Source organism: Bos indicus x Bos taurus, chromosome 15 (genome assembly GCF_003369695.1).
Source record: "Bos indicus x Bos taurus breed Angus x Brahman F1 hybrid chromosome 15, Bos_hybrid_MaternalHap_v2.0, whole genome shotgun sequence".
Lineage (NCBI taxonomy): Eukaryota > Metazoa > Chordata > Mammalia > Artiodactyla > Bovidae > Bos > Bos indicus x Bos taurus.
Genome location: NC_040090.1, coordinates 17,797,157 through 17,814,503, shown reverse-complemented (window position 1 = coordinate 17,814,503; position 17,347 = coordinate 17,797,157). Strand labels below are relative to the sequence as shown.

General features: G+C 41.6%; 1 protein-coding gene across 5 annotated transcripts in view; it reads left to right on the top strand.

Moving 5' to 3' along the window:
• TRIM44 (tripartite motif containing 44) overlaps positions 1-17,347 on the top strand; it is a 113,995-nt gene that overhangs the window by 8,939 nt on the left and 87,709 nt on the right. For all 5 annotated transcript variants that reach the window (XM_027562660.1, XM_027562661.1, XM_027562663.1 and 2 more), the window contains exon 2: positions 10,491-10,568. In XM_027562660.1, the coding sequence (XP_027418461.1) occupies positions 10,491-10,568 (78 nt within the window). The remainder of the gene's footprint in view (positions 1-10,490; positions 10,569-17,347) is intronic.

Here is a 17,347-nt window from a genome sequence, read left to right as displayed (position 1 = left end):
ATAAAGCACTGGCTACACAGTCCTTCACTCAGTGTCATTTGTTTGTATGTGTGTGCTCAAGTTGTGTCTGACTCTTTGCAACCCCATGAACTGTAGCCTGCCAGGCTCCTCTGTCCATGGCATTTCCAGGCAAGAATACTGGAGTGGGTTGCCATTTTCTTCTCCAGGGATCTTCCTGACCCAGGGATAGAACCAACGTTTCTTGCATCTTCTGCATTGGCAGGTGGATTCTTTACCACTGCACCACCTGGGAAACCATTTATTTGTATAGAATAAGACACAAGAAGACAAAAGCTAAGACTAAGGTGAAAGGGGATTCAGCACTCACGGTGGGTGGAACTTCATTAGAGGAGCCTAGAGGGCTTCTGCAGGGTTAAGTGCAGGGGAAAAGCCATCAAATTTTGTTAAGGGTATGACTCTTCCCCCAATCTTTATTATTAAAATTACACTTATAATCTAAGAAGAAAAAAGGTAGAGGTGACCTTGGGGTATTGGAAGGACAGCGAAAAGGCCATTATGGAATGAAAGAGGAGTAGGAAGTAGGTTAACAAGACAGTGTGTTTCTCACCTTGTTGCCACATTTTGGAATCACCTGTGGAGTGGGATTCTTTAGAAAATAGCTATGATTGGCCTCACCCCAGCCTAAAATAAAAATCTTTGGGAATGGTTAGGTATTTTGTAGAATGTCTTTCTTTGGGGATTTGTCACCTCTTCATCTCATAGTTAGACTGGAGTTACTGGTTTGTAGAAGGAAGACCATGGAATTAAGGGTACATAGTGTCAAGGGGACTCTTGTGAGAAACAGTCCAGACTTTGTTCGCACTCTCTCCCAGGAAGTGCCCTCTTTTTCTCTGCCCCAATCTTTCAATCAGAATAGAATGGATTTGGAGAAGGCAATGGCACCCCACTCCAGTACTCTGGCCTGGAAAATCCCATGGACGGAAGAGCCTGGTGGGCTGCAGTCCATGGGATGGCAAAGAGTCAGACACAACTGAGCGACTTCACTTTCACTTTTCACTTTCATGCATTGAAGAAGGAAGTGGCAACCCACTCCAGTGTTCTTGCCTGGAAAATCCCATGGACGGGGGAGCCTGGTGGGCTGCTGTCTATGGGGTCACACAGAGTTAGACACGACTGAAGCAACTTAGCAGCAGCAGCAGCAGCAGAATGGATTAATAGACATATTGTGCTATCAGGTGATTACTTTTCAGGGTAAGTTTGCTGATGTAGTAGGTATGTAATTCTTAAGCCACGCTGGGGATAAAGGACTATGTGCCTGTGGTGTCACCTTTTCTTGACACAGCCCACAAATGGAGGTTGCCCTGTCTGTCCACTGATAACATCCACCTTTTCTCTTCCCATGCATCTGACCCACAGTTGAGAAGCTAGAGATCTGTTGGTGTTGGTGTGTCTTCCGCTTGAAGTTACAGTTCAGTCTGGGATAATTGGCTCAGCTTCACACTCTTGTTTCTGTTGTGTGTTTGAATATCCAGAGCCAGAGGCTAAACCTGTCATGTGGCAGGAAGGAGCACAGATGCTCATGACCTCTCGGAAGAGGAGGCAGCACAAAGAAGGGGTGAAGCAAATACTTTAGTCCAGATATGTGGGGTAGAGATGAGAATCTTGCCTGTGTGTGTGTGTGTGTGTGTGTGAGTGACTATGCTAGGGGTCAAGCCAACATGATACCAGGATAAAAAAAAATCAATATTGATGCCCTTTACAGATATCAGAAATTAATCAAGAATGAAAAAAATAAAACCAAGCAAGCAAAAGCTTCCAAATACACTGTGGTAAATCCATAATTTATGGCAAATAACTATATGGACAATGACCCTGATGTGCATTGTGTTATGCTAAATTGTTCCTGTTGAACATGTATTTATAAATTAAGCTCAGTTCAGATGTATTTAGCTAGTTTTTGATCAGATAGAGTAATCTGCTTTTAACTTCAATAGAATATTAGAGAAAATATATCCAGACTAGAGCATATAGTTAGCTTTATTGTCAAAACCTGGTGTTTTTAAGCTGATTTTATTTGTGTGAGTTTTGGAGCACTTAGGGTGAACCACGTGACAGATACCGAGAAAAAGAAAGATTCCTGACATCGGAAAGCTCATATTCTTTTTCACACGCCTATTTGTGTGTAAATATTAGAAAGGAGGTACAAATAGTATGTCACGGGGGCTCAGTATTCTCGCCTGGAGAATGCCGTGGACAGAGGAGCCCGACAGACCACAGTCCACATGGTCGCAAAGGTCGGACACAACTGGAACAACTTAGAATGCACGCACTGGGGCTCAGAGAAAAGAGAAGTGAATTTCAGCTGGAGACGTAATCAGGAAGGCTTTCTTAGAGGATGCGGTATTTGAGCTGGGTATTTGATGTGCTTGTACTGGGTAGGTACCACTCAAGTGCTGGGCGGTTGGCCTCGGTGTTCCCATAGCAACAGCCTGTTATTTCACTATTATTTCTTCCCAACACGTCTGTGTCCTATGTTATGAATTCTTCTAGGATTAGGACTGTATGTCATCTTTCTGTTCCCTGCACCTAGCACAGTGCCTGCTGGGGAGTAGATATACATGATATGTTCTGTAAATGTATGATATGAAGTATAATAATCTCTAATAATCACAGGGCATCAAGGAAAGAGACTATTGCATAGGGATTTACCACATCAATGTTTATAGTAAGTTCAACTGCATCTAAAATAGTGAAGTAATGTGGAAAACTCCAAAATAATGACAGCTCAAACAAGATGGATGTTTATCTCTTGTATGTAAGGAAATAGGCTGTCTAACGGAGAAAGCGATGGCATCCCACTCCAGTACTCTTGCCTGGAAAATCCTATGGACAGAGGAGCCTGGTAGGCTGCAGTCCATGGGGTCGCGAAGAGTCGGACACGACTGAGCGACTTCACTTTCACTTTTCACTTTCATGCATTGGAGAAGGAAATGGCAACCCACTCCAGTGTTCTTGCCTGGAGAATCCCAGGGACGGGGGAGCCTGATGGGCTGCCGCCTATGGGGTCACACACAGTTAGACACAACTGAGGCGACTTAGCAGCAGCAGCAGGCTGTCTAAAGCTGGTATGGAGGAATCATGAACTTACTAGGAATCTAGGCTGTCTCTACCTCTGTTATGGCATCCGCAGGGTATAGTCCTTGTCACAGACCGAGATGACTACTGGAGGTCCAGCCAATACATCTGAATTCCAGGATGGCAGGCACAGGAACGTGAAGAAGGGAAGAGAACCCTTTAAGAGAACCTTCCAGAAGTTGCACACATTGCTGTTTATATTTCAGTGGTCAGAGTTCAGCCCCATGGCATTATCTAGTTGCAAGAGGGGGTGCTAGGAAGCAGTCTTTTTTTCAGGCCATGGTGTGTCCAGCTAAAACTGGAGTGTCTTACTAAGGAGAAATGGGAGAATGAATATGAAGGACCAGGCTGTCTTGCCTTAATTGGCTTTGCCCTCCATGGATTTGAATCGTGGCTCTGCTACTTGTTACCTGTGTCATGCTGGAGAATTCATCCTCTCTTTCTGAATCTTGGTTTCATCATTTGTAACATGGCCACAATAATTATTTCTCCTTTTAGGGCTGTACTGAAAACCAAATAATACACGTAAAGATCTTAGCACAGTGCCTGGAATATAATAATCCCTCAGCCATTAGTGACTCTTGCTACACCTACAGAGCCATCTATGGTTCTATTCTGAGTTCAATTCCAGACCAGTTAGTCTGACAGAAGTTCGGACACCAAGTTTCTTTGGGTGGAAACTGGTCAGCCCCCTCTCCTTCTGCTCCTTCTGCCTGCTCTATTCTGGTGGGTAGAAAGGCTGGTGAAAAACCTGTCTTCAGAGGAGAGGCTCCTGTATATTGCAGTGTCCTGCTGGTGCCTTATGCACTAGCTAACCAAAACACAGCTGGTATGTCTAATTTTAGGTTCACAAGTCTTGCTGGTTGTCCTCTTTAAATTCTGTTTTACATTCTGAACTGTGGGAAATTTTTATAGAAGCAGAGAGGAGGCAGGGGCAGTACACCCTTTTCTTTCTGCTTAGAAAATAGCCTCCGTTTTCTTTCCAGTAAGAAATGGGGACAAGTTGGGGAAAGCCATTATAGGCACCCCCACTGTCCTCCTGTCCATCCTTTGGGCCTGCGTGAACCTGGTGGGGTATAACTTGTGAATGATAGACTCTGACTTCATGTGTATGAGGAATGGAAGTCATATATATCCTTTTATATTTTAAATTTCACTCTGTTGCCTGTGCGGAGAAGGGACTGTAGGGTAGGTGAGGGGAGCGGTATTGCTTCTCGGACCTCAGACAAGCAGGGAGTAGTAGAGATGGTAAAGAGTAATTGAACTTGGCCTAGGTTTTAGAGTTAGGTCTGAAAAGACTTGGTGATAGGTTTTCTTAGACCCAAAAAATGATTTTGCATCTGAGCAACTGTGTAAAGGTTGCTAACAAAGGAGTGGATTTGGAGTTGGAAAATCAAGTCATGTGAAGAACTTGGAAAAGAATTTTTGGACATGGTGTGATGATACTAAAATCGGTTTAATTTCATTTTGTCAGGACTTTGCTTTATGGTTGGATTCCTTAGGAGGACTTCTTATACATTCTATCTCCCAATCCTTTTCCATTATTTCTCCCCCAAAAAACTTTTTGTGAAAATGATAGAAAGTTGGATTGATTTTTTTTTTTTCCTTTTTGAAAGCATGGTACCAATGCAAGGCCACTGGGATAGAAAAGAAAAAACAACAACAACAACAAACAGGCAGCCAATATTCTTTTGCAACCCAGCATCTTCTGATACTTTGTAATACAGAATTCAGTATTTAGGAGCCAGTTTAAGATACTGAGAAGGAAGTGGCAGGAAATGGCAACCCACTCCAGTATTCATGCCTGGAAAATCCCATGGACCAAGGAGCCTGGTGGGCTACAGTCCATGGGATCGCAAAGAGTCGGACATGACTGAGCGACTTGATTTCATTTCATTTTCATTTAAGATACTAAGTTGTTTTTACATTTCTGCTGACACGTGACTGTTCTTTTGGTCCCCAGGTGGTAACAGGCGTTAGACTAGACTGACTCCTCTGAAAGTATAGAGACTGGTTGTCAAGAAACACTTCCTGTTCTGACGCCCCCTTTACCTGCCATATTCCACCTTTGTTTCTACCTCTTGCCCATTTTTCAAAGAATGTTTACATTAGAATGAACTATATTATTTCTCTGTTTTGGATGTACATGTATTTATGAGGTATTCTGAATCCCTTGGAGGAAAGACATGCCACCATTCTTGGTGTTCAAATACAAAAACCCTTAGAGGTAAAAAGCTCTGAGTTGCTGCTAAGGGTGGCAACTTCAGATGTCTACAGGGAACAGGAAGGTAATATAAATGAGAAGCCATCCAGAGTAACTGTGGCGTCCTGAAGGGAGCTTGCCTTGCCTGAAGTGGTAGTTGCTACTCAGCTTCCGCCAGTTGCTGCTGGGTGGAAGGGGAGCCCAGTACAGTCAGACCTTTCAGATTTTCCGAAGAAGCTAGCATATGGCATATCTCCTGGTTTTTAAGTGTTGGCGATTAATTTAAAATTCCTAGCATGCTGGTGTGGGACAACACTAAAAACAAAACAAAGGCTGTGACCTGTGAATTTGTAGGTTCTGATTTGGCCCCTTTTCCTCATTTACAAGTTGAGAAACAGAAACTCTGAGATATAAAAGCTCACATAGCAATTAGTAGGAATGAAGCCTGGTTCTCCCTTCTCTTTATGCAGTGCCCTTTACACTAGGAAAATTAAACTTTGGGGGAACTTTGAGGAATGTGCCAGTCCCTTTTCACAGAATAGTGCATGTACTTTCTAAATCTTGTGTATAGGTTGGGGGTTTCAAACTCCCTGAAATCGATACATGAGTCCTAGGTGGAGAATCTTCTCTTATACTTTGGTTCATGTTTGCTGCAAAGGGAACAGTGCCCTGGTGTTTATACATAGGCAAATTTAAGGAGAGAGACACCAGAAGCAGAAACTCTGGGTCGGTCTTCCGCTCCCCCCCGCCTTTTGTGTATTAAATCCTAATTAGACAATAGGAATACATTTAAGTAAGTCTAAGACTCTTCCTACCACTATTCCCACTACCAGTCGCCCCAAGTCATTGCTTTTCTAATCTTTTACATACATATGTAACCCATAGAATAGGTTTATATTTCTTTAAATAAGCGATATAGTATGCCTTGTTTGGCAAGCTTTTCAAAATTCAGCATTGTGCATTGCCATGTACATACCGGTCTACTTCATTCTTTTTATTTGCCATATCAGACCTCATTTGTAATTCCATAGTTTATTTAGCCACCCACAATTGATGGATGCTTAGGCTATTTCCAGGTTTTTACTATTAAAAACAGTGCTGCAATAATTATTTTGGGGCATACCTCCTTGACACATGTTAGTGTTTCTCAAGGGAAGAAGGTGAAAAATGGACTTGCTTGGCATGTGATTTCAAAGTAGCTTTGTTATGTCAGCGACATATGAAAATTCCCAACCTCCCCAAAGTCTCTCATCACTTGGTGTTATCAAATCAAAACTTTTTTTGATTTGGATAAGTATGATGGATAAGAAATGATATCAAAATTACAAGTAAGTTTGAGCATCTTTTAACATCTTTTCATATGTGTATTAGCCATTTCACATTTCTATTATGTTCATATCCTGTGTTGGGATTTCTTTTGTGCTTATTTGGCTTTTTCTTATTTATAGGAATCCCTTATGTATTTTCCCATGTGTTCCAGCCTTTTCTCTTGTATATGTTACAAATCTTTGTCATTTGGATCTTTTTGATCCTGATTTTGCTACTGACCAGCTCTGTAATTTGAGGGGTGGGTGTCACAACAGAGCACTTGTCTTGTTTTAATCTACACTCTTCTTGGGGGAGGAAAGAGGTTCATAGACAAGGATAGGCTCACGTGTGGGAAGGAGGTGAGGAAGAACACCATCAGGAGACACTCACTTCATCACCATCACAGTGCTTGCCCCAAGGACTGACGTAGTAGAACCTGGCCATTTATGGATCCACATGTGTCCACAGTTAGAATTCTTCTGACTTCTCAGAACACAAGTTTCAGAGGTACCTCTTCCATTCCACCACAGTAGGGAAGTATGTAAGTATGACCTATTCCAGTTATCTTTTGACTGATGAGTGCCCTCAGCAAACTATTAAAACACAATACCACCCAATCAATGCTTTGGAGACACTCATACTCAAATACCACCTTAGGCATAGACAACCTGTGCCCCTGCCCTGTGCTTTAGAGGGCCCTTCCTTTGCCCATGCCTGCCCCCTTCTAGAGGAGAAGTAAATGGCACCCCAGTCCAGTATTCTCGCCTGGAGAATCTCATGGACAAAGGAGCCTGGCAGGCCACAGTCCATGGGGTCGCAAGAGTCGGACACGACTTAGTGACTACACCACCACCACCACCCCCCGCCCCATTCTAGACCACTCTCCCAAGTATCCAGAATCCAAGAATTATCTAATGAAATGTCCTGACCCTGTTCTCAGGGCCTGCAGAGGCTTTTTCTGAGCCCATCTTCCAAAAGATGAATCAAACCATTAGACCCCACCCCTGATACATGCATTCTTATGTTCCAGGTGTGGCCCAGGGTGACTGAAAGAGATGTTCCCAGAACTTGGGTGTACTAGCCTGAGCGTCTGTGTACAAGGCTTGTTGAGGTGCAGGAAGGGACCAGGGTGTGTGAAAAAAGAAAGGCAGTGGCTTTGGGGCCAGGGTAGTCCATTTTCACTCTGACAGCCCTGCAGCTGTCAGAGGAGAGTCTCCCAACTGCTTATTTGGGGGGGAGGGTAGTTTTTTTTTTTTTAAGCCATTAGGGACGGTTTTTTTTCCACCACTCACTTAGAGGCTGGCTCCATATACACCCCAATTATCTTTGAGAATATTCTCAAAGAAAGCGGGGTGGGGAGTGGTCTGGGTGAATTTCCTGAAGGAAGGGTCTCTGCCTCTCCTCTGTCACTCGCCTGGTAGGCAGTGCTGCTGTTGCTAGGAAGAAGGATTCTGCTGACCCACTGGATTTTTATGAAAGAAGGCTAAGGGTTCCCTTATCTCCCCTCACAAGGCACATCTGCCGGCAAGCAGGCTGTCTGCTTCTTAGGGATTCCGTCGTCATCCTGTTTCTCTTCTGAATGTTTTAAGACACAGTTTAGTGCATTCCTTTCTGTTCTCTAGAGCTGTGGGGGGAGGCAGGGCGGTGGGGAAGTCATAATATATCAGGGCTCTTGCTGAAGAGCTTAAAATGGGTGCTGGCAGCTGGGATGTGGGGGAAGAGAGCTTTCCAGGGACAAGTGACCTGCTTGTTCAGCCCATGAGAAGCAGGTTAGAGGAATGATATCACCAGACAGGCGTTATTGTCTGATCGTCTCATAAAAGCAGGATTGTGTCTGGCAATTTAACCCTTCTTTAGGTACTTTGGGTCTCACGCACTTCCTGGTATGTGACCTCCAGATTCCCTTTCCCACCTGTCTGCTGTGAGACCAGAGATTAAAGATTTAAATTGGCGATGAAACTTGGGAAGTGATGTCATCATCTTGAAAATACAAACTAAAACTTAGAACCACAGTTAGGGTGGGAATGTCAGCTGTGTCTGGAGAGCACATCTAAAGCAGACATCCATCTTAGGTTACATCAGATTTTTACTGTAGACTTGGGAGAGAATGGAGGGTAGAGGGAGTGAAAAGGATTTAGGCTTTAGTCTATTTTAATCTATATGATGGAGACTTACTAAGTATGCCCTGTTTTGGAGAAACTGGAATTTTCCTCCCAAATTGGGAAAATATCACTGAGTCTGAGGCCAATTTTGAAGAACAGATGTTTGTCATGTTTGATTATATTACACTTGTTTTTGTCCCTTACCCATAAAAATAACTTGATTTTTCTCATACCTCCTTTCCATCACTGGTGAAATGAGGGTAAAGATCCTGTCCTATCCCCGAGAAGCTGAGATAAGAAAACAAACTAATTCATGTGACTTTTCATCTAGTGCTGCACACACGTATTATTATTAAGGCATTTGTATCTTAAGATTGCATATTCATTCATTCATTCATTCATTTGTTCAGCATACTTTTTAAAACGCCTTGATGCTGGACGCAGATACAGAGAAAAGATGTAGTTATTACCTTTAAGGAGTTTTAAATATTGTGAGGGAGACAGATAATAATAGTAAACATGTCTTATACATCTATTGTCTTTGCCACATGCCAGGCCCTGTTCCAAGTACCTTGATGTATGTGAGCTTGTTGTACCTTACTATAGCCCTCTGAAGTGGGTACTGTTATTAGCTTCATATTATAGATAAAGAAATTGAGGCCCTGGGAGGCTGTGTGATTTGCCTGAGGTCACGCAGATCTAGTGGTAGATTTGGGACTTGAATCCAGGCACTGTAGCTTTAGTCTGTGCTTTCGCTCTGTGCTAACCAGTGCAGCGATCACTAGCTGTACGTGGCTTCAGAGGACTTGAAACTTGGTAAGTCCAAATTGCATTGGGCTGTAGGAAATACACACTAGATTCCAAAGCTCTGGTATGGAAAAAAAACGTATAAAATACCTCATGTTGAAACTGCATGTTGCAGTGACAATATTGTGGGTATACTGAGTTAAGTAAAATGTATTCAAAGTAATTTCCTTTTGTTTTTTTGACTACTCGGAAACTTATATATGTGCCTTGCATTTTTGCCTTATATTTCTATTGGACTGTGCTAGTCTAAATCATTATAATGCAGTAACAACAACAGTAATAATAGGGGACATTGATTGAGCCCTCAATGTGCCACATATTATGCTCATGCCTTTACAAACACCATTTCAATTAAGCTTCAAAATAACCCTTGTTATAATCTTCATTTTGTTGAAAAGGGAGGAGGTTTTGACAGTCAGTAACCTGCCTGAGGTTAGTTAACTAGTTAACGTAGACCCCAGATTTGAAACGTTTTATGTCTGACTCAAATACCTGTGTTCAACCAGCGCCCTGAAATGCCATTTCCAGTTAAATCTTGGGGCATTTTTTTTGTTTGTTTTTATTTTTGTAAGAATAATTAGTATTGCATACATCTATATTTGTGATCTAGAAGTTTAAAATCAAAATCACTTGGTCATAAAATAGACATCTTGGATAGAAATCTCTTGCAAAGCTTTGGCCCTCAGTGAATAATGGCACAGTTGAGCCTGAGATGAAGCAGTGAGTCACCCTATACAAATTGTGTTTAATTTTCATTCCAATTGTTCTCTCAGGTCACTGGGCAATTTATGTCCCAACCGTCTTTGTCCATAGAGAAGAGAAAAGGGGCAACACAGCTTTCCTTAGTTGTTTAGTCTTCTTGCTGATAGGAAGGGAGAAAAATGCCTTCCGTTTCATTGTCCCGGGAAATACTGTTTGTGTTCTAGAGAGTAACGAAGTGCTGTCTAATGACCCCTGACTTTCCTTTCTTCTAGAGCAAAGACTCAGGCGGACTGAAGGCGGCTATGATAGAGTTGGTGGAAAGGTTAAAGTTCAAGAGCTCAGACCCTAAAGTAAGTATTGTTTTGGATTTAATTGGATATTGGTACCCCAAGTATTTCATTCTTCTTGGGCTAAATTCGAGGGATGTTAATGACAGTCTGTCTGAACATTGCATCAAGATTAATTAAGCCTGCCCATCAAAAGTAGTGTTCTAATGTGCCTAGAGATAAGTCATCTATTTTTCCCCTTCTCTATTTTATGACTTACAACACATAATCATTAATTGTTTTCTCTGAACTGCAGACAAGTGCATTTTTAATCTTCCTTTACTGGGCCTTTGAGACTACTGGTCCCTGTGTCCATTAAATCCAGCCACAGGCATCAGAGATACAATCAGCTTAATGCTGGGGACTGGAATAAGCTCAGGCCTATGCAGTTGGTGTTCAGTACTAGCGTCTTGTCACCCTCCCGCTTACAGGAGCCAGCTGCCACAGTGAATGCCTTTGTCCTCATGACCTGGAGTCTGGTCTGGGAAATGGTTTAAGCTTCCCAGCTTTCTTTGCGAGATGTTGGGGGTGCTCTAGGATTGGTGTTCTGGGAGGTGCCATACCAGGGTTTGGGGGTGGACGGGGAACTGAACATGCCTGAGGGATTATGATTCATGCAGCCTCCCTTCTCCTACCCAGACGCTCGCTGTGGTGCTCCCGGTACTGGTGCCAGCTGGCTTTGCCTGAGAGTCAGAGCCTCTCACAATTTAAGAGAGAAAGGAGCATGATTTTATTTGACTTTGTGTATTGTCATTTTTTTAATTAAAAAATTTTATAAGAGGAATTAGACTAGCATTTCCTGAGCACCTGCTAAGAGCCAGGCACTGTGCTAGGATCTTTACATACCTTTTTTAAAAATTGTGGTAAAATATACAAAATGAAATTGACCACTTTAACCATTTTGGAGTGTTCAGTTCCATGGCCTTAAGTACGTTCACTTTGCTATGCAGCATCACTACTCTCCATCTCCAGAACTTTATCCATCATCCCAAACTGCAACTGTGCCATGAAGCACCAACGCTTCATTCTCGCTCTCCTCTTACACACTTGTGATCATTGCAGTAACCTTGTACATTAGCTTTTATTCCCATTTTATTGATAAGAACACTGAGGTTCAGAGAGAGAGGGCCATTAGCTCCAAGTAGAGTGTAATTTAGAGCTGAGATTCAAAATCTGATTCCAGTGTTTGTTTTCTTTTTTATTATGCTGCAAACACTGGGTTTCATCTCTGTTCTCCTATATAATCACATTATGCTTCCATTTTCTATTGGGAAACACTGTATGAGCCAGAGCCACAGACAACGACAGGCTCTTCAAAAGGTGGCTGCAGTTACCCGTCTACAAAATAATTTTCGTTTTATACAGCATTGAAAGTTCTTGGGACATCAGTAACACCTCTTGCCTTCTGGTGTAGCTAGGGTTCCAGAGCATCTTGATACCAAAAAAAAAAAAGGAGTAACTTTTGTCGATTTTGGTAGCTCAAAGTAGAAAGACCCCCTCAAAACTACTTACATTAAAGTAGTTTTCCTTTAGTGAAAGTGAACCAATTAATTATTAAAGATAGCAGAAAGCTTTTTTTTTTTTTTTTTTTTTTACCAAGTTTCTCTGATTTCTGGGACAACAGCTATCCTAAAGGAAACATGTATTTCCTCTTTCTGCCACACCCACATGCTTAGAGGCAGTGAAGAGCAGGAGGATGTGTACCGATTGCACTGAGTGGCTCCTGTGCCTGAGGACAATACAGGTGAAGTGCTTTGGGATGCTTTATGAATGCATATAGTGCATCTGACGGGAAACTTGCCAGACGTGGAAGGACTGAGTAGTCCCCTGTGAGCAACCCATGCAAGCCTCAGGATTTTCCCACGGTGCATCATAAGCTAAAGGATATCTGTTAGGACCTCGCTTGATCGTGAGGATATTTATACACACGCACCTTTCTTTCATCTTCTCTTTGTCTCATCCTGGCTGATTTTCCACCAGTCTGTTTTATTGTCAAGCCCCTTTCTTGTCCAGCATATGTGTGTGCCATTTTTTACCTGGAGCCAGCTCGAAGAAGGACCAATGTCATTGCAGAATGACTGTCAGATTACAAAGAGGGGATGAAAAATGGGACACTTAAATACATAATTTCTGCAACAAAGAAAATTTTCCCAGAAATAAACTGGTGTCTTCCAAAAGAATTCGTGCATTTTTAGTCTGTTCTGTCTTCCTTCCTAACCCTACCACCCCTTTCTTATGTTGGCCTATTTAAGAAGGGCAAAATCTCTCAGGCTTTGGGACCTGTCATTTCCGGGTGTAGCAGCTTTACATAGAAGCACTGATTGAGTCATGGAGCACTGAGCACTCTCTCTGCCTCACTTCCTCAGGAATTCCCTAAAGCCTCACAAAACTTGATTAGTCCAGACACTGAGGTCTGCTGGGGACTGAGTTAATTTTTACATCTCAGTTTTGCCAGAGAGAAGTGGAAGATGCCTAGATTAACCTTTTTTTTAAAAAAATTATAAAATAATATATGCTTATAGATTAAAAATATAAATATTCATAAAGGAAATTAAAATGAATTTCCCTCAAGTTAACCACTGTTAACATTTTGCTATGTAACCTTCTAGACCTTTTTTCATATGGAAATAAACGTTTCTAGGATATTTTACAAAAATTATACCATAGCTGTAGCTTAAGACACAGAATGTCTAAAACATTCTTCAGTGTCAGTAATATAGACTTCTAAATGAGATGCCTCATTTTGTCCAAAATATTCGTCAGATACCCTCTTTTCTTCAGAGCAATGGTTCTTAAACTTTAGTGTGCATGAAAATCACTTGGAGGACTTATTAAAATATAGCATACTGCACCCATCCCAGAGTTTCTGATTCAGTGAGTCTGGGGGGACTAGAAACTGTGTTGGATCTTTGTTATTTTCCTGCCCTCTTGTGTTTTGGTTTTTCTCATTCTTTTCTGCAAATAGCCAGAAGAGCCCTTGTAAATAAGTCCAAATGATTTCAACCTTTAAAAAAATGAAATACGTAAAAGTCCAGGCTTAGAAAACAAACTGAGCTGAGGCAGCAGAGGAGTAAGCGAGGGGAAGGGAGGTGAGCTGAGTCATCAGCCCAGGCTCCCTGAGAGGACAGGGTTCCTTTAAACAGTTATGTCCAACAGGGAAGCAACAAAGCCAAATAAAGGGAAAGGAGTTCTGGTCAGGAATGAGGAGGATGATCAAAGCGTCATGGTCTAGGAGTGGGCTGAGTTCCAAGACCAGAGGAACAGCAAGAGATATCAAATTCCAGCTACTAGGATTGAGCCTGAGGATGGGAAAGAGCACCGGCTGGTAAATAAGGCACAGGTCTACATGAGGTTGTGTGTCTGCGTGTTGCTGGGGTGAGCCTAGTTTTAAAGGGACAGACCTCCAGGGATCCAGAACTTGTGTACAGTGGAAAGAAATTATTTTTAATAGCAATCTTTATTATGTTTAATTGAAAGTGGTCTATTAAGTAATCCTCATGTATTTGACATGATCCAGTTTGCAAACATTTTTTTGCAGCCAAACTTTTCAGAAACATCTGTTGCACAAAGCAGGATTTTGGTCTCTAGATTTCTTATATTTATTCTAGACTTTTGGGAAACTAAAAGATGTAGTTAATTAGGGGTTTGTATGTGTGTGTGTCCAGGCTGGATTTTTAGGAAATTTAAAGCACATGAGTTCTTCACAGCTTTGCTTTGTAGTGACTGTGTAATCATCTTTCATAGTTTACCCAGGGGAAACCTGAGACTTAAAAAACACATCGATTCCCTTCCTTTCCTTCCCTCTGCTCAGTCTCCCAGAAAGCATTGAATCAAAAGTATAACATGCTAAGATCAGTGTAACCAACCTCTCATCATGCAGTTAATGATAGCCATTTTCTCCATTATACATTGATTACTTTTCTTTCCATAGAAGATGCACCACTGACTGCTTCCTAGAGCTGGTGTGCTTGAAACAAACAGTTAAACAGTTAAACCATGTTTGTGTATCTAGAATTTATACTAATTTGTTAAGAAGTTATCCTCAAAAAAGCATCTTAAACTCGAGCCAAGTGGCTCACATTGTTCTCTCTGACTGGAGTGGGATTAAACATGGGATCTAATCATACTAAAACTGTTTAGAATACAATCAGGTTCTTTTCCTTTTTTCTCTGATCTCTAAAGGTATTCTTACTGAAGTGTGAAACCAAAGAATTATCTAGCAACGTGAAATTAAATAGAACTGAGGATTGTTTTCTTGTTTTATTTAGCATTTACAGAGCATTTTATAATTGAAAGAGGACTTTATGGTACTTTTTAATAGCTGATGTCATTGACATAGAACATACCCCAGACCTTCACACCAGTGCTAATCAGACTATTATTAAAATGATAGGTTTTGCATGTACAAATGGTAGTGGATAGAAGCCAAACCAAACTTGAATTCTTAGTGTCTTGTTATCACCTGGGTCAAGCCAGGCCTTATGCCAGTTCTTGTCCTGCCACAAGATAGAAGTATTCAATGAGGCAGTATTTAATCAATCATCTGAAGCAAATAATTAAGATGCCCCAGTTATTAAATTGGTTCATTCAAAAGTGTTTCTTTGGTTGGAGGGTTATTAGAATTATTGACCTAGTTCTTCACTTTAAATAAAAAAATTGTAAATAGTAATCTTGGAAGACATGAATTGTGTTTATCTCTGTATCCTCAAGCCCTACGAGCATGGCACCTGGCACATAGTAATAGATTTTCTTCTTCTTGTGCATGCTCAGTCATGCCCAGCTCTTTATGACCCCATGAACTATAGCCTACCAGGCTCCACAACCGTGGGATTTTCCAGGCAAGAATACTGGTCTGGGTTGCCATTCCCTTCTCCAGAAGAGCTTCCAGACCCAGGAATTGAACCCATGTCTCCTGCATTGGTAGGTGGATTCTTTTACCACTGAGCCACCTGGGAAACCCTATAATAATAGATATGCATTATCTATTACAACAACCATATGAAAAGAAATATTATTATCTGCCCTGTTTTATGGATATGCAATCTAAGACTCAGAGGCGTCAAGTAGCTTGCTAGTAAGTGATGGGAATAGAGCTTAAAATTAACTTCAGATTCATCCTGTTTCATGTTACATACCTCATACTATTGTTGACCCCATGGATGAGTTGATATTTATACACGTAGCCTGTCTAGCAATGTGACTCTTCACTATTTTTCCCTCACACCCTTCTTTTACCTTCTTTCCCTCTCACCCTTCTTTTAGGAAACATACCAGTGCTTTCTCAGGTCCAGTCTGGGCTCTGAGGCATAGAAATGACCCAGAAGCAAATGTGACCTCTTTTCATCACATGTAGACACTGGGGCAATGAAAAAAAGAGAAGCAAGCTCTTTGCCATCTTTCACCAACTCCCTGCCTTTATAAAAACAAAACAGTTTCCCCTTTTTTCATCCGCCAGTTATAAAAGTAATACATGTTCTTCGTAGAAAAATATGGAAAGTACAGACAACTATAATGAAAAAGGGGAAAAGCCTGCCAATCTGCTGCTGCCTGCAGTGGTTTGTAAGCTTTCAGTACTTTTTTCTAAAATTGAGGATTCTTGAGCCTCACTCAGAACATCTAATTTGGTAGTTCACAGTTCTGCTTTTCTAGTATGCAGCCTGATGCATACCGTCAACTTTGAAACATACCAGTGAAAAAGCTGGTTAATATTGTGGTGCTTGGCCTTTTAGACAGAATAGTCCTATTATTCTATATACAATTGACCTCTGAGCAACATGATTCGAACTGCGAGGTTCCACTTATTTAAGGATTTTTTTTTCAGTAGTAAATACTATAGTTCTACACAGTCTGCAGTTGGTTGGATTTGTGCACACAGAACCCAGAACGGCGGGTATGGAGGGCTCCCGTATATGGAGGGCTGACTCCGAACCAGACAGGGACCTTCAGCCCAACTTCAGCAGAGGGTTGCCCACAGCACCGTTCAAGACACAATGGTATATATACCTGTTAGAATTCTTTGTGTGTGTGTGTTTATATATATGTAAAACTATATGACTGTATACACACACACATACATACATAGTTTGTATCCTGCTTTTATCTCCTGACATTATTCCTTATAAATACATATATTTTATCGTTTGAATTCACTTCTGTCTTTGAACCCCAGTTTCAAAAGCTCAAGTCCTGAATGCCAGTCTGCCTTTATTGCCAAATGGAAACTTTACCTAATAAGGCATTTCTGTTTTCTCCCTAATAGTGTAAGCAGATTCTGTGAGTTTATTTGTTTTTTTGAGGCAAGCATGATAGTCACAGTCTAAGATTATTCAGGCACAATGGAAACTGAGTTAGTACAAAGTCAGATACACAGTTGTGTAGTCAGCTCCAAGCTACCTGTTTTGCATTATCTGTCTCACCACTGTCAGGATGTCTCCCATCATGGGACTGAATGAATAAATGCAGAGCACAGTGGGATGTCCAAGGCCATTGGCTCCAGTCCCTCCACTCTGTAGATGAGAACACTGAGATGCCAGGGGAATAAAGGTTCTTGTCCAAGGTCACCCAGGCAGTTACAGCAGAGTGAGAGAAAGTTGACAGCTTTTAGGACTACAGCTCTGTAGTTTTCCAATAAAGAGAAGTTTTGTCCATTTGACAAGGATGTGGAAAAATTAGAATCCTCATAACTTTCTTGAAAGTGAAAGTTGCTCAGTTGTGTCCGACTCTTTGCGACCCCATGGACTATACAGTCCATGGAATTCTCCAGGCCAGAATACTGCAGTGGGTAGCCTTTCCCTTCTCCAGGG